The 23444-nt window shown below is 40.2% G+C and overlaps 2 protein-coding genes across 3 annotated transcripts in view; both read left to right on the top strand.

Annotated features, from left to right (window-relative positions):
- The window catches only part of MORC4 (MORC family CW-type zinc finger 4), a 61116-nt gene that overhangs the window by 30836 nt on the left and 6836 nt on the right, over positions 1 to 23444 (top strand). For both annotated transcript variants that reach the window (XM_049644749.1, XM_049644748.1), the window contains exons 10-14: positions 6057 to 6155; positions 11019 to 11147; positions 13566 to 13634; positions 14039 to 14087; positions 15457 to 15632. In XM_049644749.1, coding sequence (XP_049500706.1) covers positions 6057 to 6155; positions 11019 to 11147; positions 13566 to 13634; positions 14039 to 14087; positions 15457 to 15632 — 522 coding nt within the window. The remainder of the gene's footprint in view (positions 1 to 6056; positions 6156 to 11018; positions 11148 to 13565; positions 13635 to 14038; positions 14088 to 15456; positions 15633 to 23444) is intronic.
- LOC125932228 (histone deacetylase 1-like) lies at positions 7404 to 10309 on the top strand. Its single transcript, XM_049644728.1, is given in 2 exon segments — positions 7404 to 10136; positions 10139 to 10309. Coding segments are annotated over 2 exon segments (1443 nt in total). The 5' UTR covers positions 7404 to 8767; the 3' UTR covers positions 10213 to 10309.

Below are 23444 nucleotides of genomic sequence, written 5' to 3'. Positions count from 1 at the left end.
GTAGCATGTATTTGCATCTGAGTTGTTGTATCAGCCTGTTTCCTGGCCTTAGAGTTTTGGAGGTCCACCAGCCTTCTTTCAATTTCATACTCTCTCCATCCCTTCAGTCCAGTCTGGCAGTTTTTGTGCTAGCACCCCATATTCAAGAACCTTGTGGGTCTCCACATGTATGTCATGGGTATTCATTCGGTCAGGCAAGAAGCTCTTGACAGGTCTTTCCTAGATAATCCTATTTCTATTCTTGGCTTCTGCTGAGATGGCTGTGGTGATCTGAGTCACATGTTTAATCTTTTGAAAGAGATTTTTGTGTGACCGAATGCTCTGACCTTTTGATCTGAGATGTTAGCAAAAGGTTTTGTAGCTACAGCCTTGACTTTTTCTCCAGAGCATGCTTTCCTGACAGTGAATGTCTTCATTTTAGCATCTTTTGCAATCTGCATAGGCTGAGGATGTCCAAAATCATTTAAGCCGTGGTTCCTTTTTGACATAGTTCTTTCCTGATCTCTGTGTTTCCTCCCACATTTTATGTCAGCAGCAGGAAGACACCCAGCCACGCTTTCACCACTTTACTTGGAAATCTCCTCAGCTAAATGTCTAGTTACATCATTTACAAGTTCTGCTTTTCCACAGAACTATAGGACCCAATTCTGCTAAGCTTGCTGCCACTGTGTAACAAGGACCACCTTCCCTCACATTTTCCATCAGCATGTTCTTCATTTCCTTCTGAGCCTTCACCAGCAGCACCATTAACATCCCTAATTCTCCTAGCCATCTGTTCACAGTGATTCAGATAGTCTCTGAGGACATTTTTGTTTTCTCTATCACGCTCCTCACTTCCATCTGAGCCCTCACCACAGAGCTGTTTAGTATCCGTATTTCTACCCACAGTCTGTTCAATCTAGAACCTAGATTACAATCTCGGCAATTTGTGTCATTCTCCTTAAATTCGTTCAGCCTCTGCCCACTGCTCAACTCTAAAGCTGCTTCTGCATTTATGGGTATTTGTCACAGCAGTACCCCATTTCCAGGTACCAAAATCTGTTGCATTCCTTTTGAGTACACCATATCTTTGTGAATCTGGGTTTTTGGTGGTTGCTGTGATAAAAAGTAATACATGAAAGTCAGTGTTGAATAAGAAGTGAGGGAAACTGTGTCCACTTTCATTCCAAGGTTCGAGTAGGGGTTCAGTACCCAACAGGCATGCACACACTTCCCATTAGTAATTGAGACTATTTTAAGAATGAAATAATTTATTTTCAATTCATGTGCATTGATTTCTCAAATAAATGCTACATTTTAGAACATAAATACCAAATATAAATGCTACATTTTAGAACATAAATACCAAACATAAATTGTTTGGACCTAACTGTTTAATAATTAGAACTGGTACATACCACTTTTGACCCAAAGATGCCATGAAAAACTTGAGACTTCAGGGTGCCATGAACCAAGAAAGTCTGAGAACTTCTGTCTTAGAGGGATGTTGGATAGAGTAGTTGACGCCTCAGATGGTGACACTTCATTGTGTATTCTTGAATAGGGGAGTGACTTGAAACAATTCTAAAGAATATAGTTTGTTATAACTGTGTACTGCTTTGTGGTTTATAAGATCCTTTACATGAATCAGGTCAGCTGACAAATCTGGAAACAGGGTACAGGAAAGATTAAAGGCCCTTTATTGGAGGGACACCTGGGTGGCGGTTGAGTGTCTGACTCTTGATTTCGGTTCAAGTCATGAACTCACAGTTTGTGAGATTGAGCCCCGTGTCAGGCTCTGCGCTGACAACAAGGAGCCTGCTTGGGATTCTCTCTCCCTCTCTGTCTACCCCTCTCCTGCTCACACATGCATATGCGCACACATGCATGTGTTCTCTTTCAAAATAAATAAACTTTAAAGGCTATTGGAGTAACCTAGGTGTGAGGTGAACGTCTGAAATAAGAATAGCTGTGAAAAAGGAAGGGTACAACAGACACTGTGAAGAAAAGTTCAAAAGATTTTGGTGACAGATAAGGCATATAAAGGAGAGGGAAGAACCAAAGATCACTGCAAAGTCTCAAATGTAGTACACTGGGATATTGGCAGGATCATTGATAGAATTAATGACGTTGGGAAAAGGAATAGTTTCATGGAGTGGTGATGGTAGAAACTAGCCTATAGGGGATTAAGACAAGAGAATGAAGAGGAGATAGTGTCTAGTTACATACACCAGGATTGGGGAAGTGGAAGGAGATTAATAGAACAGTGAAGTCAAGCCAGGGTTTTTTTGAGAAGAACTGGAATTTGAGAATCCATAATAACAGTATCTTGGTTAAGGTGGTGGTTACATGACTGTATACCTTTGTTAAAACTGATAGAACAACACACTTAAAAAGATGCATTTCACTCTGTGTAAATTTTACCTGAATACATGAGAACAGAGCTTTAGTTTTCTTTTTAGTGAAGATACAATGCACATACCATTAATGTCACTGTTTTTAAGTGTACACTACAGAGGGTTTTAGTATATTCACAAATCGTTCAACTATCACCTCTACCTAACTCCAAAACTTTTCCACCACCCCAAAAAGCAACCACTTGTCCACTAGCAGCCACTCCACACTTCCCCTTCTCCAACCCCTGGGAACCACACAATCTACTTCCCTTTTTTCCCAATTTTCTTTTTATTGTGGTAAAATATTGTGGTAAAATAAAATTTACCATCCTAGCCATTAAGTGTATAGTTAAGTGGCATTAAGTATATTCATACTGTTATGCAACCATTGCCACCATTCATCCCCAGAACTCTTTTCATCTTGCAGAACTGAAATTCTATACCTATTAAACCATAATTCCCCATTCCCACTTCCCCAGCCCTTGGCAGCCACCATTCTACTTTCTGTCTCTACGATTTTGACTACTTGAAGTACCTCATGTAAGTGAAATCGTATAGTAATTTGTCTTTTTGTGACTGGCTTATTTTCACTTAGCATAATGTCTTTGGGCTTCATCCATGTTGTAGCCTGTGTCAAAATTTCCTTCCTTCTTGGGGCGCCTGGGTGGCTCAGTCGGTTAAGCGGCCGACTTCAGCTCAGGTCATGATCTTGCGGTCCGTGAGTTTGAGCCCCGCGTCAGGCTCTGTGCTGACAGCTCAGAGCCTGGAGCCTGTTTCGGATTCTGTGTCTCCCTCTCTCTGCCCCTCCCCTGTTCATGCTCTGTCTCTCTCTGTCTCAAAAATAAATAAACGTTAAAAAAAAAAGTTTAGGGGCGCCTGGGTGGCGCAGTCGGTTAAGCGTCCGACTTCAGCCGGGTCACGATCTCGCGGTCCGTGAGTTCGAGCCCCGCGTCAGGCTCTGGGCTGATGGCTCGGAGCCTGGAGCCTGTTTCCGATTCTGTGTCTCCCTCTCTCTCTGCCCCTCCCCCGTTCATGCTCTGTCTCTCTCTGTCCCAAAAAAAAAAAAAAAAAAAAAAAGTTTAAAAAAAAATTTCCTTCCTTCTTTAAGGCAGAATAATAATCACACACACACACACACACACACACACGCACGCACAGTACATCTCACTTATCCATTGGTCCATCAACAGACACTTGGGCTGCTTCCACGTTCTAGCTTTTGTGATTCATAGTTTATTTGGTCGGATATTAGTATAGACATCATTTATCTCTTTTAGTTACTATTTACCAATAGCCTTTCCTGTCCTTTCACTTTCAAACTATTTGTGTTTTTTTTTCAAGTTTTTATTTATTTATTTTGAGAGAGAAAGAGAGTGCAGGAGGGACAGAGAGAATCCCAAGTAAGCTCCGCACTGTCAACATGGAGCCCAATGCTGGGCTCAAACCCACAAACCATGAGATCATGACCTGAGCTGAAGTCTGACACTTATCTGACTGAGCCACCCAGGCGCCCCCTATTTGTGTCTTTTTTTTATCTAAAGTTCATTTCCTGTAGGCAGTATATATTTAAATCATGTGGTTTTGTTTTGTTTTGTTTTTACCCATTACACCAATCTGTTTTTTGACTGGAGAGTTTAAACCGTTTACATTTAAAGCACTTACTGATAAGGAGGGACTTCTGTCATTTTGCTCCGTTTTCTGTATGGCTTTTAAGATTTTTTTTGCCCCTCATTTCCTCTATTACTGTCCTCTTTTGTGTTCAGTTGATTTTTTATAGTGAAAGATCTATTCCTAATTTCTTTTTGTGTATATTCTCTAGCTGTTTTCTTTGTGGCTACCATGGGATGACATGATCCTGTGATCAGGAGCAGCAAACAGCAGTCAGAGTACAGATAGCTTGTATTTGGAGGCAGGTTTATTTTGCCCACACTGGCCCCTATAAGCTGCTCTTAAAGTATGTGCACAGCTGCCTGCCATGGGGGCTGTGCGTGGATGGGAGATGGGTAGTTGCTGCCTTTCTAAGAGCTGAAATGTGTCAGTTTACCACTCAAGCCTTCTCCAGAATCCCATCTAATCTACTTCTTTTAAAAATAGTTTTAAAATAGAGGGCTCCTGGGTGGCTCAGTCGGTTAAGCATCCGACTTCAGCTCAGGTCATGATCTCGCGGTTTGCGAGTTTGAGCCCCGTGTCGGGCTCTGTGCTGACAGCTGGAGAGCCTGGAGCTTCCTTCAGAGTCTGTGTCTCCCCCTCTCTCTGCCCCTCCCTTGCTCATGCTCTTTCTCTCTGTCTCTCAATAATAAATAAACTTTAAAAAATTTAAAAATATTTTTAAAATAGAATTTAAAGAGAAGACAAGAAACCGTTCTTCATCCGTGACTTGAAGGAAAGATATAATCATAAAAGTATGAACGTTAGTAGGTTGGAGTAGAGTAAGTGTTTGTGGGAGGGCTCACATATAATGACTTTATTCTTTTCTGTGTAGTCAGAATCTAATTTAATATTAGTAAGGTGGAGGTAAGGAAGAATTCCTTTTAAGGAGAGATGAGGCCTACAAAACCCTTGGACAATGATCCAAGAAGTCCAAAGATTTTTTTTTTTAAATCATAAATTTGTAGTATACCAGGTGTGTACAACTCGACATTATTTTGTGATCCTAGGTTCAAGGGGCGCCTGAGTGGCTCAGTCGGTTAAGCATCCAACTTTGGCTCAGGTCGTGATCTCTTGGTTCATGGGTTCAAGCTCTGCATCGGGCTCTATGCTGACAGCTCAGAGTCTGGATCCTGCTTTGGATTCTGTGTCTCCTCTCTCTGCCCCTCCCCTGCTTGTGAGCGCTCTCTCTCTCTCTCTCTCGCTCTCTCTCTCTCTCAAAAATAAATAAACATTAAGTTTTTTTATTTAAAAAATTATAATCCTAGGTTCTAGAATTAAATAGGAATTCGTCACTCGAATTGACAGTTTTTAAAAGTGAAGTTTAAAAAAAAGTAAAATTCAGGTTTTGTCTTCTACACCTTACATTGTTTGACCCTACGCTTACTGTTGTTCATTTGGAAAGAGAAATAAAGGAGACTGAGAAAGAGCCAGAGCTGGGGTCCAGCCTCCACTAATGGATATGTAGTGGAAGGTTGTAGGGGACTTTGTTGTCCATTGGTGCTGTAACTTCTGTGATCAACATTTGAATGAAGAACTGCGTAGACATTTTTATGTTAGTATTTGATTTATTTCTAATACATAGGGTACAGCATTTGATCCCTGACTTTCAATTTGGTCCTGAATTGTTTACCTGTAGTCATCTGACAGTCTGAGCAGCTCCCCCTTAATCTTACCAGTATTTGGTTCTGTCCTAGCTCTGCAATTTAGTCTTCTGTCATTGTCTAGAATGTCATCTCTCCCACTTCGTGATTCTAAAAGACCTGAAAATTTGAAGAACACAGTATTTCTTAGGACTTGTGACCATTTTACCTTTTCAACCAAAGCGACTAGTAAACAGTATGACTTCGTCATTTTGACATGTAATTTGCAAAGGCAGTAGATTCCCATCCTGGTTTCTGAAAGTGTAGATGTTCAAACTTAGGCTGAATATTCTACATTGGTGGCCTCTATTAAATGGGAGCACCTTAGAGATCATAAAATTGTTCAACAGATCCTCAGCATTGATATGCTTCTTCTTCCTTCTTCTTTCAGGTTGACAATAAATGCCCTTGCCCAGAAGCTCAATGCTTATTGGAAGGAAAAGACCTCCCAAGAGAATTTTGAGACCTCAGCCATAGCCAGGCCAACACCGTGAGTAGTAAATGTAGAATATAGAAGTGTCAGGGGTTAATGTCCATAGAGCAAATGGAAGGAACAAGGGTAAGATGGTGCTTTCACATAGGAAGTTTAATTAACTAAAAATAGGAAATCACAGGTACTGGTTTCATCATTCTCTAGACCTCTTCATTCTGGTTTAACACTTGTGTGGCTTGGGTCATAAATATGCAGAGTTTAGTACTGTCAGTTTATCCTACAGGCAGTGTGATATAGTGGAAGATGATGACCATTTAAATGAGACACTCCTGGGTTGAAACTCTGGATCTGCTTAATAGTTTGGGTGAGCTTGGGTAAGTAAGTTACTACACCTCTGTAAGAATATGAAATGAGCATAACATTTGTAGCATAGTGCCTGGCATATAGTAGGTGTTCAGAAATGTTAGCAAACTTCCCTTCTCTTTATTCTTAGTGAACATTGTTGGACCTGTACCAAGGCATTTGAGGGTAGAAGTAGAGAACCCAGCATATCAGGAAAAAGGTAGAATTTATTGAGTCTAGGATGGCAAATTACATACAGAAGTGTGGATCAGGATGACATGCCTCAGTAACCAGGAAAGGGTAAAACAGAAGATAGAATACATACCAACACATATATAATCAGTTACACCCCTATCATGACAAGGATTAGAGTGTTAAAAGATTTTGGGGTTGACACCCATGCACTTTTTTTTTAATGGAAGTTATCAGGCAAATGTATGATACAAAATTTTGTTTTGGTGCAACATGACTGACTGTTGTGTGAATAACACTCTAAAGATCTCTGCTCATGTATAACCTCTGTGGTTTTCAAAGAAATTCCAGCTAGGACAAGATGCCATTTTTTTGCCTTTCAAATAAGTAGTGATTAATGCCATTAAACAGATGTTCATATATTGCTAGAGAGTGTGTGTATATGTTATTCAACCTTTCTGGAGGCAGAATTGTAATAATTATTATTCTTTATTGAGTACTTACATGCCAGTCAACTGGTCTAAGTTTTTTACATGTATTTAGATTTATTGAATCGTTACAACAACCCTGTGGGATAGACAGATGGTATTATTACCTTTTTACTGACACTGATATACTGAGAGCTTAAGTAACTTGCTCAAGATGAAACAAGTAGAAAGTGGTAGATACGAAGTTCAAATATAGGCAGTCAGACCCCCAAGCCCAAGTGCTTAGCCATGACGCTCTTCTGGAAGGATGCAGTAGGGGAGTATGGATGGTACAGCCCCTTCAACTACCTATTTATTGCAATCACAGCTAAATGCCTCTCCTGTCTGCCTGGTTGGAAGGATCCTCCATAGTCTGATGTAGCCTAAGGCAAGGATTTGCTGTCTCTAATGCTTCTCTCCAAGGCAGTCACATTGGCATGCTTCTGCATGCAACTCTTCTGTGCATCCGCATGCCAAACCAAAGCCAACACGACCTTTCCTCTTCCCTCCCACTGCTGCTGAAACTGCCCTTTGCTGTCTCTGGCTCTAAATTAAGCAGTAGCTGTATGGAAATAAATAGACACCAGAGGTCAGGCCTGAGCTTAGAGCTTGGAAGTTTCAAGGCTAGAGCAGCCTGGAGCTAGGAGATAAGGAAGCCATATATCCAAAAACACGTACGAATTTTCCATGTTAAAACAGACTTTTAAACAAGAAGACACTGTTTGGTAGAAATATGCATGCCTTTTATTTTCTTTTTCATATCTTCCTGTGTTTTCCAGTTTTTCTGTAATGAGCTTATATGACTCCTATAACTAGAAAAAAAGCATTATTTAAACAAAATAAAGACTAAAGAAAAAGATACAAACTAAGACATAAAAGAACTCTGTCACTATTGAAAATGGCTACTGGTAAGAGCAGTATAAATGTGACATATGCACATCATGCTCTAAGCTAAATTACATGTTTCTCAGACTGACCCTTGGTACCCCTGTGCCCTCTTTCTGTTTCTTTTCTCCAGCCTTCTCCCTCCAGTCTGCTTTTCACACCTTAGTTGCTGACTACTTCTGTTCTATATGGACCACCTCCTTTCATAGAGAAACACATTTGCTTTAAGGTGTAGGTGACTGGGTTATGCTTCCTGGCAGGGATTTGAGTGGCTTTGTATCTTAAGCATAGACCTCTAGAAGGATTTTGCCTTAATTTCACTCAGTTGTTAGACTGAAGCCACCCTTTCTAGTTACGAGATTTAATCACATTTATAGGAGTTTTTAAGATTAATGTTGAGGATACCAACCTAATAAAATTTTGGTTGAAGTATAACCAAAGACTTTTAAATGGACAAAAAGAGAGGACTAGGGAGTCTGCGGGGAAATGGGGAAGAGTTTTTGATGATGATGCTTCCGTGACCCCCACAAATACATTTTAAACTTGATACACAGTTGGATAGAAGCAAATACAATGATTATATGGGTTTTATTTCTTGGTAATATTGTAATATATATTCTTCCTTGTTAATTTTAGAGTTAAAATGATCCTCTTGTTTGCTTAGAACAAGAGATACTGGAAAATATTATTTAGTTCCATAAATAATGGTAGCTTACCATGTTAAGACTGGTTACTGGGGAGGCCAGACGGACCGACTGACGGGAGGGACAGGAGCCGAGCAAAATGGCGCAGACTCAGGGCACCCGGAGGAAAGTCTGTTACTACTATGACGGGGATGTTGGAAATTACTATTATGGACAAGGCCACCCAATGAAGCCTCACCGAATCCGCATGACTCACAATTTGCTACTTAACTATGGTCTCTATCGAAAAATGGAAATATATCGCCCTCACAAGGCCAATGCTGAGGAGATGACCAAGTACCACAGTGACGACTACATTAAATTCTTGCGCTCCATCCGCCCAGATAACATGTCTGAGTACAGCAAACAGATGCAGAGATTCAACGTTGGTGAGGACTGTCCGGTATTTGATGGCCTGTTTGAGTTCTGTCAGTTATCTACTGGTGGCTCTGTGGCAAGTGCTGTGAAACTTAATAAGCAGCAGACGGACATCGCTGTGAATTGGGCTGGGGGCCTGCATCATGCAAAGAAGTCTGAGGCATCTGGCTTCTGTTACGTCAATGATATCGTCTTGGCCATCCTGGAACTGCTAAAGTATCACCAGAGGGTGCTGTATATTGACATTGATATTCACCACGGCGATGGCGTGGAAGAGGCCTTCTATACCACAGACCGGGTCATGACTGTGTCCTTTCATAAATACGGAGAGTACTTCCCAGGAACTGGGGACCTACGGGATATTGGGGCTGGCAAAGGCAAGTATTACGCTGTTAACTACCCGCTCCGAGATGGGATCGATGACGAGTCCTATGAGGCCATTTTCAAGCCGGTCATGTCCAAAGTAATGGAGATGTTCCAACCCAGTGCAGTTGTCTTACAATGTGGCTCTGACTCCCTATCTGGGGATCGGCTAGGTTGCTTCAACCTGACCATCAAAGGGCACGCCAAGTGTGTAGAGTTTGTGAAGAGCTTCAACCTGCCTATGCTGATGCTGGGAGGAGGTGGTTATACCATCCGTAACGTGGCCCGCTGCTGGACGTATGAAACAGCCGTGGCTCTGGACACGGAGATCCCAAATGAGCTTCCACACAACAACTACTTCGAATACTTTGGGCCAGATTTCAAACTTCACATCAGTCCTTCCAGTATGACCAACCAGAACACCAAGGAGTACCTGGAGAAGATCAAACAGCGACTGTTTGAGAACCTGCGAATGCTGCCCCACGCACCTGGGGTCCAAATGCAGGTGATTCCTGAGGATGCCATTCCAGAGGAGAGTGGCAACGAGGACGAAGAAGACCCTGACAAGCGCATCTCGATCTGTTCCTCTGACAAACGAATCGCCTGTGAGGAAGAGTTCTTGGACTCTGATGAAGAGGGAGAAGGCGGTCGCAAGAACTCTTCCAACTTCAAAAAAGCCAAGAGAGTCAAAACTGAGGATGAAAAAGAGAAAGATCCAGAAGAGAAGAAGTCACAGAAGAGGAGAAAACCAAGGAGGAGAAGCAAGAAGCCAAAGGGGTCAAGGAGGAGGTCAAGTTGGCCTGAGCAGACCTCTCCAGTTGTGGCTTCCTGCCAAGTTTCCCACCTTTCTCCCACAACCCCTCAGATTTTATATTTTCTATCTCTCTGTGTATTTATATAAAAATATATTAAATATAAATATCCCCAGGGACTAGACAGGAACCAGGGCCCTGAGCCCAGGGCACGTGTTAGGAGTGAGCTTTTCTAGTGGCTGTCTTGCCACCCATCCTTTCCCACTTCTTAATTTTGAACCATAAAGGGTGCTGGGTCTGGAAAGCATATTCTTAAGAAGACATAGGACAAAATCCTGAAATGTTAAGTGCCTGCTTAGTGGCTTTGGAAAGGTGCCCTTACTGGGCATTCTAGGAGTGGCTAGATCTTGAGGGACCCCCTGTCAGGCTCCTTAAGGTAATATCAGCCATTTTTAGATTGGTTCTGTTATCATACCTTCCCACTGGCCCCCTGTGAGCCAAGAAACTCACACTGCCTGCCCTCTATCCTCGCCCAGTTCTGCAGGTGGAGATTGGTAGTCTAGTTTCCTTTTTGAGATACTATTTTAATTTTTGTGAGAGTCTTTGTAATAAAATGGTACATTTCTAAAAAAAAAAAAAGACTGGTTACTATTTTTCTTATCCACGTTTGGTATAATTCTATTATTATTTTCTTTGTGAAGTTCAAGATGTGTGTTTTAAACACTTAGACCATAGCATTACAGTTCTAACACAATTCATATATAAAATTTTATTCTTTACCTTTTAGGGTGTGCCTTTCTAACATAAGAGCACAGAGCTAGGATATACACAGTCATACTTCTGTTTTCCTTCATTCAGGAAGATTCCCGACCAGACATGGGTACAGTGTGATGAGTGTCTTAAATGGAGGAAGCTTCCTGGCAAGGTTGATCCATCTACATTACCTGCAAGATGGTTCTGTTACTATAATTCCCATCCAAAGTACAGGTAAGGTTATTATGCCAGAGAAAATGCCTGATTTGTCTCTCTGTTCTAAAACACTTACAAAAAGCTCTTTTGAGTACAGTTGACATATAATGTTACATTGGTTTCACATGTATGGCATGAGCATAGTGACTCAGTAACTCTGTATGTTACACTGTGCTCACAAGTGTGGCTACCATCTGTCACCGTATGGCACTATTACACTACCACTGACTGTATTGCCCATGCTCTACCTCTTTTTCCCGTGACTTACTCATTCCATAACTGGACTCCCACTCCCTTTCACTCACTTTGCCCACTAAAACACTTTTTATCTCAAGTCTATACTCTTCAGCCTGGCATCCAAGCCCCTTGCTAACTGATCCCACCCTATCTATCCAACCTTATTTTTCACTGTACTTAACCCAAATCATATGCTTTAGCCAGGCTTCTGGCTTCAGTATTTCCAACACATGCCATGCTTATTCCCTCCCCCATGACTCGATAGTGTTATTCTGCTTGCTTACAGTGACGTTCTGCATTCCATCTGCCTATCCAAATCATATCCATCTGGGAAGCTTAAGTATTTTGTGTGATACTTCTCCTGTTGACAATAGTTTACAGTGATTTTATGCTAGCTTCCCATGGTATTTAATTCTTAACATTTGTTTGCATACTGTTTTGTATTTTTTTAGATGCTTTTCATATGTATATGGTTTGGCTCTTCAAAAGATTGTAAACTATTCAAGAACAAGGACTTTACATTTCACGTTTAGTTGATAATTTCACTCATATGCTTCCTATGCCTGAATCTATTATAGTACATATTGTACATTTAATGCCATTTGTTTGCATGTCCCTTGCAGCATCTAACATCTAGATAGTGCCTGGCATACCCACGAGCATTTATTTCAATTTAACAAATATTTATTTGACTCAGTAATCAGAGAGACTCAAAATAATTATCCTGTTTGCTTCAATTAGCTGTGATTTTCTTAATATTTTTTCTGCACAATAGACAGCAGTAGAAAAAAAGGCACTAAAACAGGGTATGCTTTTTAGAAAAAAATGTTTAAAATGGAGGAAATTCAGTAAGTGAGGTCTAGGTCTGTAATGAGTAAGCATTCCCCCATAGTCTCCAGATGTGCCTAAGCACCTCTTCCTGGAGAATAACTGGGATTGTGTGATTGGAATATGGGACTGAGTGTTTAGGAGTCTCATTTTTTAATCCTGTATCTTCTGTCAGTTTCTACTCAATCAGGGAGACATACCCTTCCAGGACACTGCCTCCTTATAAAATGGGTGTAATGGGCGCCTGAGTGACTCAGTTGGTTAAGTGTCTGACTCTTGATTTCAGCTCAGGTCATGATTTCATGGTTCCATGGGATCAAACCCCACACGGGGCTATGTGCTGATAGTGTGGAACCTTCTTGGAATTCTCTCTCTCTCAAGATAAATAAATAAACTTTAAAATAAAATAGTTTTGGGGCGCCTGGGTGGCTCAGTCCGTTGGGCGACTGACTTCGGCTCAGGTCATGATCTCGCAGTCCGTGAGTTCGAGCCCCGCATCAGGCTCTGTGCTGACAGCTCAGAACCTGGAGCCTGTTTCAGATTCTGTGTCTCCCTCTCTCTTTGACCCTCCCCCATTCATGCTCTGTCTCTCTCTCAAAAATAAATAAACATAAAAAAAATTTAAAAAATATATATTAAAAAAATAAAATAAAATAGTTTTAATAGAGGGTTTCCAACTATTATTAATTTTTGTTTATTTGTTCCTAGGACTGCTTTTGATCTTTGAATATACTTTCTAGTACTCCTTTTAGTGTTAACTCCTAAAATTCTCTTCCTTGTGCTTTACATATAACAGATGGCTTTCAATTTATAAAATCCTCCTTTCTCTCCTCTTTGCTAATCTGTTGTGTGGTTTTTGCAGTGTAAACTCCTAATCCCTTACTGTTTCTCTCTCTCATAGCCTTTGATTTTCTTCAGGCATCATCACCTAGTTTAGGGATTCTCGTGCTTCTAAACTGCACTTTGGGAATTACTTTCTTAGTAAACAAGAGGCAAAAGACCCAGGTTCTACTCTTAACAATAATCTCTGTATGGAACCTCAAACAGGTCTCTCTTGAAACTCACTGTGTAAAAATAAAGATTATGCTTCTTGCTGTCCACCATAATAGGAACTTTGTAGCTGTCAAATACTTTGAATGTCATGGGAGAAAGGTGATATATGCACCAAAAGAATTAGATGATGCCTTGAAATAAGAATTGCTACATGTTAACCTGCATACAGGTTTTGTAATGTGGGTGGAATCTGAACTCTGTGAGGTTAGAGGGTTGTTAACCTCAATGACCTGTCTTGTCATAGTTGTAAGGAAAGTAAAGGGTAAAACTGAAAAGCACATTTTGTTTCCAAAAGATGATTTCTTCTCTGTACTGCAGGAGATGCTCTGTTCCAGAGGAGCAAGAACTCATCGATGAAGACCTGTACTTGAACAAAGCCAAGAAACAGTTGAGTATACTTAAGGTTCTAGATCATAAGGTAGAGGAGCCTGACTCTCATAGGACAGGGGACCTTTGAGAAGAGAGATTTTTTTTTCTTTTTTGATTTTTAACTATTTCCCTCTCACTTCTCTATTCTACCAGTTCTTTATTCCTGCTGATCATCACCTGAGTGTCTAATTAGTGATTGTCTTTAGTCTCTTACCTTCCCCTCCCTGTCTCTCGTTTGATGGGGCATTTGAACTCTCTCTTAAGTAGCAGAGTTTGGGAAGGCACCCTCAGTTATTCAGTGAGGCCCACACTATTTTTAAATTGGTAGGAACATTGTATATAACCTAAATCTGCAATTGGTAATCCATTTCAGATGGAGAAATTTCATGAATGAACTAAATAGCACTTTTATCTTCTCCTAGAGATCAAGCTCTTGAGAAGAAGCTGCCAGTGGACAGTGAGAACCACCAGGTGAGAGACAGCCCATCGTCTTTTTTTTCTCACATGAAATTTTCCCCAACAGAGGACATAGGTGGAAGGAAGCAACAATCTTGAAAGCTGCATAAAAATCATGAAACATTTCTCCTGGTGGTCTTTTTTTCTGTTTAATCTTTTGATTTTGCTTTGATCTCCTGTTACTGATGTTCAGATCGCCAAAAATAGAAGAGCCAAATCATATATTTCCCAGATTGGGATTCCATACTGATTCTGGACAGTGTGAATATCACATTCAATGTCACAGAATATTCAGGGTTGCATTCCATTCTCATACAGGCTGCTCCTGTTGAGTGTCTGTTTTTTCCTCAATCTCCTTTCTTCCAGGATTCAGGGGTGATTCCTTCCTCCTTCCTCTTGGGAAGAAGGGGTGGTTCTTTGTGCCCCTCCCCTCTCCCCGCTTTCAGGCTGGCTGGCTTTATAAAGACTCTGCTGTTTTGAATTTTCAGGAGCACTGTCTCTCGGACATGGTTGCCCAGCTCCGGACGCTGAAGGGTGCAATAAGGTTGGCCGTCCTCTCAGGGACACTCCTTTCCTGACAGCCACCATAGCACCCATGTATCTTCCCCACCCAACCTTGCCTTTCTGCATGATTGTCCTCTTGACCCTCTTTCCCAGAGATATCTGCTAGTCGCATGTTAGATTCACCTTCTACCCACTCAATCAGGGTAGGTCAGACTGGTGAGGATAGAGGCAATTTATTCTTCTTCTGACATCCTACCGAGACCCGGGTATATGAATACATAGGTTTCAGACCCTAATGTCTTGGCTTAGTAGTCTGATCTGGAGATTGGGAGATTTCCTGGGACCGCCCTGTCCTCATTCAGTTTGCCTTCCCATTACATCCCTCCACCTTCATCATCTGTACTGTCTTCATAAGCTGGCTCTTCCACAAGATCTTAGATGCATGTCTCTGTGTGTTTGCATTGTGGATATACATTAGTCTCTAGCATGCATTTCTCCAAAACCAGCACTGACACTCGCTGCAATGCTTATTCCCTCCACCCCTGCCAGCATCACAGATTTCAGAGGAGTGAAAACCCAGCCTTAAAACTGGGTCACAGGAGAGAATTAGGTGGTGATTAGGGGGCCTGGGTTTTATGTTGTGGGTGGGATGACTGTAGGAGCTAATAAGTGAGTTGGGGAGGTCTGTCCAGCTGATAAGGTTATAACTGAACTGGGTTCAGTGTTCTAGTGTACATTACCGTGTGCTGTTTGTTTTGTGTAAGAAACCAGTTTCTTTTTATTTGGCCAAGTGTTTTCTCCGAGCATCAGAAGGATTGACTCATCCTTTGGTATTTCATTTGAAATTAGGATTTTTATGAATCATTTCTCTCTTTGTTAGGTGTTCACTAATCCACTGAGGATTCCTGCTATTCAAGATATGGATGAATTGAACAATAAGACAATTGGATATGAGGGAATTGATAGTCCTAGCCGGCCTCCATCTGTTGGAGAAGAAAGCAGGACACCTTCTCTTCAGCTTAAGCCTCTGGATTCCAGTATTTTTCAATTTTCCAGGTGGGTAAAACATAGTCTCTCTTCAATAGTAAGCCTCAGGTCCATTTTCCTGTAAAGTAGGTATGGTTATCATGTTTATGTGTATGTTTCTCCTAAGGCCTAGCATAGAACTCAGATGGAGAAACACCATTTGGAGCTGATAGACTTGTGTGTTGCATGTATTTCCAATTTTTTTGACATTACACCTGCTATGTCAAGTCTGTCTGTCTCTTTTGAGCTAGTCATCTGACAAATACTCATTTATGTATTATGTCTTCACATTATGTTGGGAACTATGTGAGTGAAATAACGGGCATGAAAACTCTTTCAAAAGCATAATATGCAATCCAGATATAAGGGAGTGGTACCTAGATAAGCATTACTTCTCTCCTTACATTTAGTCCTGTAGGGCCCCATAGGCCTAACATGTCGGTCACATATAAATAATAACCATTAGAAGTTTGTGTCAGTATTGGTATGAGTTTAGTCAGGGTCTTCCCATGTCCATCTTCAAGCACCTCCTCAGTACGATTTTGTTCATCTTTATAACAGGAAGAAGCATACCTTTCCTTTTTCTTAAATAACAGGAGTGTTTGAAGTGCTGAAAGATATGACTGCCCCTCTACCATAAGACTGCCATAAGACTGGAACTCAGGGCTCCTAATTATGACTTGCCTTCTCCTCTCTACTATGCTTCTCACTTCTGGCAGGGCCAAACCATAAGGCAGATAACAGAGTTGCTCTCTAGAAGTAGAAACTTCTGCAGTCATCAGTAATGTGACGATTATATAAAGGGTTGTTTTCTTCTTAGGTGGGTCTCTTCAGCTTCTCATCTAGATAGACATCTCTGCATGTGTGCAGGTCCCCTATTCTGTGATTCTTCACAATTAAGCCCCATAGATAATGGAAGAATCGCATGACCCCCCTTCAATCCCCCACCCCCGAACATGAGCAGAAAGTCTCAAGAGGAAGTAAGCTATTAGGAGTAAAACTAACACAACGCTAAAGGAATTAAATGAGAATCTGTATGAAATCATCTAGAACAGTGCCTTGGAAGATAATAGGTACTCAGTAACTAATGTTAAATCTGAGTGATACTGGAGTATCACTGGAGTGCTGAAGGAGCAATTTCTAAGATTGAACTGTGCCACAAAATATAATCCATTCAGTGTCAGGGCCTTGAGTCTAATTCGACTCTGTTCCTATCCATTGTTTTCCAATTCCCATTGTATATTGGGAGGGATAGACAGTAAAGTGTTATGTGTTTTCAAAGCACATTGTTATCTCTCTACTTTGGTTTCCTTGAGATGGTCATGCACCCAAATTGCCACTGCCGTATCAATGTTTCATTGCCCTTGCAGGCTATTCTTTCCCTTCTGTGACAACTTTTCCTTTTGCTTCAGTGTTTGTTTTGTTACTCTAGAGTGGTTTCTGGTAATCTGAAGGAGATTGCAAATGCTGATATATATATGCGTGTATTTTATGAGTGCAGTATGGCAGTACATCCATTGGGTGGCATACTTCATCATCCTTTAATGGGATTTCCGTATGAGTTGTTTATGGAGCTGCTGTATCTAGATTTGGGTTTTGGCTATAGAGGATAGGTAAAGTACTTCAATCATGTGTAATTTTAATTTGACAATAATATTCTTTCAAGGGAAAGAGATACGTGATAATTGATGCTGCTAATGTTATGTTTTATGTAAGCTCGGTAAGATGATTTTGTCATTTTAAGCTACATGTATAAAGGGATTCAGATTGATTGCAAAGAGTCTGCCTTTTTATAGGGAAAAATGAAGGTACACAAGAGTTTAGTAAAATTTACAGGGTTTTCTTGGTAAAACAGTGTTTGAAATAATAGGTTTATTCAGGAGTTACAAAGGTCCCTGTTATTATCAAAACCTAAAGCTAATAAGGCTCCTTGGGTCGTGCAGTACAGCTCTCCAACTCTAGATAAAATAAAGCCCACAGTATCCTACAGAGTTTTTTAAAGTTCTAGTGGAGTACAGGGCTCCAAAGGTGTCATTGGAAATAACTTTGTGGGGCGCCTGGGTGGCGCAGTCGGTTAAGCGTCCGACTTCAGCCAGGTCACAATCTCGCGGTCCGTGAGTGAGTTCGAGCCCCGCGTCAGGCTCTGGGCTGATGGCTCGGAGCCTGGAGCCTGTTTCCGATTCTGTGTCTCCCTCTCTCTCTGCCCCTCCCCCGTTCATGCTCTGTCTCTCTCTGTCCCAAAAATAAATAAAAAACGTTGAAAAAAAAAAAAATAAAATAAAAAAGGAAATAACTTTGTGAGTTTTCACAAACCAGCAAGGGGATGGGAGAACTTGCAGTAAAGAATGGGTTCAGCCAGTATGTAAGCAGGCATAATCGTTTAGCATATTTTTGTTAAAGGAAATAGTCCTTTTTTCTTTATTCATTCTGCATATATTTGAGTGCTTGCTGAATGAAGGGTGGTGTTCTTTTTTTGGTTTATTTATCTATTTTTGAGAGAGAAAGAGAGAGAGAGAGGGACAGAGAGAGACAATCCCAAGCAGGTTCCATACTATCAACACAGAGCCCAACGCAGGGCTCAATCTCATGAACTGTGAGACTATGACCTGAGCCAAGATCAAGAGGCAGACACTCAACTGACTGAGCCACCCAGGCGCCCCTGAAAGGCAATGTTCTAAGGCAGTAATGGAATGAAAAATGAAGCAACTTATGGTAAAGTTATATATGTAAGGATCTCCAATATATGCTACTTTTCATTAGGTGTGATACAAACTTAAGTTCTAAAGTATCCATTAGCATATGGACAAAGGAGAAAATTAGTGGCTGTAATTCATTTAGCTATTTAGAGACCCTTTGAATAAACTATGTGTCAAAGGCTAATTATAATTCATGTTTTAAAAGGATAACAAAAAATACCATCCAAATGACACTGCGATAGCTGAAGGAGAGGAAGAAAGACATTCTAATATGTTTAAAGGAATATTTGAAACAACAAATACAGGTAGAACTAGAAGAACAGTTTTATAAATGAGTAAGGTTGATTCAGCAGCTAGTATTAATATTTTAAAAGATGATCTTTGAGAGCAACTTCCAGACTGGAGAAATGAGGAGTGTGATGGACTCTTTCATGAACAAATAACAATTTAACTGGAAAATATTATTAAACAGCAAAAACAATTATTTGGAGTTCCTAGAAATGGTCCTAGAGGCATACAGAAATATTCAATCAAGAAAATCTATGAAATCTCAGATACAACAGCAACAGTCTTCAACATTTAGCTTGCTCTCACTCACCCCCTTACGAGCTATATTTTATAAAAACTTCTCAGGGAGCTCTAATGCAGGTGGGTATGATCAAGAAGTTCTTTCCCTAGCTCCCAGTCTAGAGCTATGGTTTCACCTGGGAGGAATAGGCTTCTGATATTTCTCATCTCCCCCAGTTCTGTCATGCAGAAGCTCTATTCCAGGCAGACTCAAAAGGAATAGGTCTCTCTTCTCCTATGCAGTCCCCACTCAGGGGAAGCACTCACGTAGCATGTAGAGATAGTATGTTGACAATACTGGACTCCTATTGCTCTAGCCCAAGCTTGCTTATAGGGCAGAGGTTCATGCCTGAAGAAGCAAGCCAAAAAACATCACCCAGCACCCATTCATAAAGAAAATTTTCTTTTCTTTATGCTACTTGTGCACAATGGCACTGAGGCTCTGCTTAGGGAGAGGCCTTAAAGATGAATTCCTTAGTTCTGCCCAAAGGAGCTGCCTTTATGTGGAACAGATCATGGAGAATTCCATTCATAAAAGCATTGTCAAAAATAATGGAGGGGTGCCTGGGCGGCTTAGTCGGTTGAGCGTCCAACTCTTGATTTCTGTTCAGGTCATCATCCCAGGGTGGTGGGATTGAGCCGCATGTCAGGCTCCTCCCTAAATGTGGAGCCTGTTTTAAGATTATCTCTCTCCCCTTCTGTCCCCCTCCCCTTCCCTGTCCTACTCATGCTGTCTTTCTTTCTCTAAAATTTAAAAAAAAATGGAAATCTTGGTGAGCATTAAGAGGACACTCATAGCTCCATGATACAAGTTACAACAAGAAAGGTGACTGAACAATCAGAAGTTTGATAACAGAGAAAACCAAGGAAAAAGTCAAGAAGACCTCTTCTGGGATCATAGTCAGCCCTAGGATTAGGAAGGCTGTGTATAAGCATAAGGCTGCATTTACTCTAGAGCAATCAAACTAGGACATAAGGTGGACTGTAAAGCAGCCCTCAAGCCTCACACAGATCAAACAACAAAGGACAGGGCTCTCACTGGCACTAAGGGCTTAAGCACAACCTATAACCACTGGCTGAACAGTAAGCTTTTCTGACCCATAGGCAATTCCTAGGAAACCAGGCTTAAAAATAAATCACACTTTTCCTGGTAGACTGGAAGACTGTGTGCATGCTCAAAGTTGTGTCCTCTCAAAGGTGATTAGAAAGGGAAAATCCAAACTGCTACTATCTGGCTGAATGTGGGGTAGAAACAGATTCCTTGAACTGTGATAGCAGCCTCCAAGCCAATGGTACCATACATGAAATATAAAAGCTAAAAATATAACTGGATAAGAGGGCTTAAGCATAATCTTTGACCAGTTAAGGGGCCTCTGTTGACCCAAGGGTGACTCTTAGGTTGTCAGGTAAAAGGTAAAAACCAAGAAGAAATCTGAACAGGAACATCAGAGGCTGCATACCGCAGAGGAAATAGATTTCATGGAGTCAGTTCAGCCAAGTCACTAAATAAACAACCAAGCAAACAACAACAGATCAACTACTCTGGGAGATGGGCTCAGTATCTAGAGTTGTTATGCTGTGTTATCTGAAATATCCAATTGTTGGGGTGCCTGGCTGGCTTTGTTGGTGGAGCATGAGACTGTTGACCTCAGGGTTGTAAGTTTGAGCCCCACATTGACTATAGCAATTACTTAAAAATAAGAAACCTTAAAAAAAATATCCAGGTGCCTGGGTGGCTCAGTGGGTTAAGCGTCGGACCCTTGGTTTCGGCTCAAGTCATGATCTTGTGGTTTCATGAGTTCAATTCTGGCATTGGGCTCTGTGTTGGCAGTGTAGAGCCTGCTTGGGATTCTCCCTCTCTCTATCTCTGCCCCTCCCCTGCTCGCACTGTGTCTGTCTCTCTCAAAATAAATAAAGTTTAAAAAATATTCAATTGTCAACAAAAATTTATGAGACATGCAAAGAAACAGGAAAGTGTGACCTGTACATAAGAAAAAAAGCAAATAATAGAAACTGCTCTTAAAGAGATCCAGATGTTTGATTTAGCAAAGACTTCAAAGCAGCCATTGTAAATATGTTCAGAGAACTAAAAGGAGAGCATATCTCATCAACTAGAGAATATCAATAAAGGGGAAAGTTATCTATACCTACATCTGTATCTGTTTCTATATCTGTATCTATATCTATATATTTTATATGTAAATACATATATAAAAGAACCAAATGGAAATTCTGGACGTGAAAAGTATAGTAACTAACATGAAAATTTCACTAAAAAGACTCAAAAGTGCATTAGAGTTGGCACAAGATAATTAGCAGACTTGAAGATATATCAGTTGGCACAAAATAATTAGCAGACTTGAAGATATATCAATTATAGATTATGCCATCTGAAGAACAAAGAGAAAAAAAGAATGAAGAAAAATGAACAGCACCTCAAAAGAAATGTGGGACACCATTAAGTACACTAACATCTGAGAGTAGATGTATTTACTTGTATTTACAAGAAGAAAAAGGGTAGAAAAAATATTCAAAGAAATAACGGCTGAAAACCATTAATCTACACATCCAAGAAGCTTAGCAAATTCAAAATAGGACAAATGCAAGGAGATTCAGTCAGACATAGCATAGTGAAAATATTGAAAGCCAAGGGCAAAGAGAAAATCTCTAAAGCAGAAAGAGAAAAATACTCATCATGTACAAGAGAATCCCAGTAAGATTAACAGCTGACTTCTCATTAAAACAGTGGAAACTAGAGGGCAGTAGGATCACATATTCAAGGTAGTAAAAGAAGAAAGAGTGTGAGGCCAGAATCTTAAATCCAGGAAAACTATCTTTATAATATGAAGGCGAAATAGATACATCCTCACATAAACAAAAGCAGATGAAATTTGTTTCTACAAAACTGCCTTTCAAGAAATACTCAAGGGAGTTCTTTAGGCTGAAAGCAAGTGATACCCGATAGTAATTCAAATTCACATGAAAAAATAAAAGAGCACTGGCAGTGGTATCTAATTAATTATAAAAGACAATAGAATAGCATTTTTCCTGTTTCTATCTTTAATTAAAGAATAATTTCACAAAACAATATGTATATATTTGTATATAATTTTATGTACATATATAACCTTATTGTTGGGCTCATCTACAGATGTAAAATGTTTGCCAATAATAGCACAGAGGAGGTGAGTGGGAGCAAAGTGGTATTGGAGTAAGGAAATAACACCATAGTAAGAAATGAAGAAAATTTTAAATGGAAAAATAAGGTTGATTTAGCAAACTCTATAAACATCAATATGCAATTGTTCTGCTTTCTTCTCTCAGCTTCCTCAAAAGACATAACATTACATAAAACAATAATATATTGTTAGATTTGTAAATGTTAAATGAGAAAATATCCACATAACATAAAAAGAGAAATAGTAGAGGAAGAAAGGAACAAAGAATGCATGACACATGTATAAAACAGAAAGCTAAGTAGCAGATGTAAATTCTGTCATTTCAATAATATTAAATATGACAACTTTAAACTATCCAATCAAAAGACAGAAATTATCAGATTAGATTTTTTAAATATCTAAATATACAGGAGACACACTTTGGATTCGGAAATACAAATAGGTTGAAAATAAAAGGATGGAAACAGATATACCATGCAAACAGCAACCAGAAGAGAGCTTCAGTGGTTATGCTACCATCAGACAAAATAGACCTGACTTTTTAAAAAGTTTTTATTTATTTATTTTGAGAGAGAAAGTGAGAGAGAGGGAGCAAGCACGAGCAGGAGAGGGGCAGAGATAGAGGGAGAGAGAATACCAAGCAGGCTCTGCACTGTCAGCACAGAGCCCATTGTGGGGCTTGATCTCACAAACCATGAGATCATGACCCGAGCTGAAATCAAGAGTGCAGCACTTAACTGACTTGAGTCACCCAGGCACCCCAAGACAAAATAGACTTTAACCAAAAAAAAAATGTTACTAGATATAAAGGGACACTTCATAATGATAAAGTTCATCAAGAAGATGTAATAATTATACCTAAATATGGACCTAACAACAGATCCCCCAAAATACATGAAGGAAAAGCAGACAGGATTGAAGGGAGAAATAAACCAATAATGGTTGGAGACTTCAATGGCCCACCTTCCATAATGGGTAGAAGATCAACAAGGAAGTAGAGGAATTGAAGAATGCCATAAACCAACTGGACCTGATGGACACATATAGAACACTTCACCCCCAAAAAAGCACGATGCATATTCTTCTCGAGTGCACATGGAATATTCTCCAGGTCAGACTATGTGTTAGACCATGAAAAAAAAGGCTTGACAAATTGAAAGTATTGATAGCATACAAAGGATGTCCTTCAGTCACATTGGAATTAAATTAGAAATCAACAACAGAAGGAAGCTTGGGAAATTCACAAATATGTGGCTATTAAAGAACACTTCAGAATAACAGATGAGTAAAAGGAAAGCTCACAAGGGAAATTAGAAAATATCTTGAGATTAAAATGAAAATAAAGTATATCAAAACTTATGGAATGAAGCTAATGCACTCCAAGAGAAAATTATATTTGT

The sequence above is a fragment of the Panthera uncia genome, chromosome X (genome assembly GCF_023721935.1).
Source record: "Panthera uncia isolate 11264 chromosome X, Puncia_PCG_1.0, whole genome shotgun sequence".
Lineage (NCBI taxonomy): Eukaryota > Metazoa > Chordata > Mammalia > Carnivora > Felidae > Panthera > Panthera uncia.
This window is presented reverse-complemented; position numbering and strand designations above follow the sequence as displayed.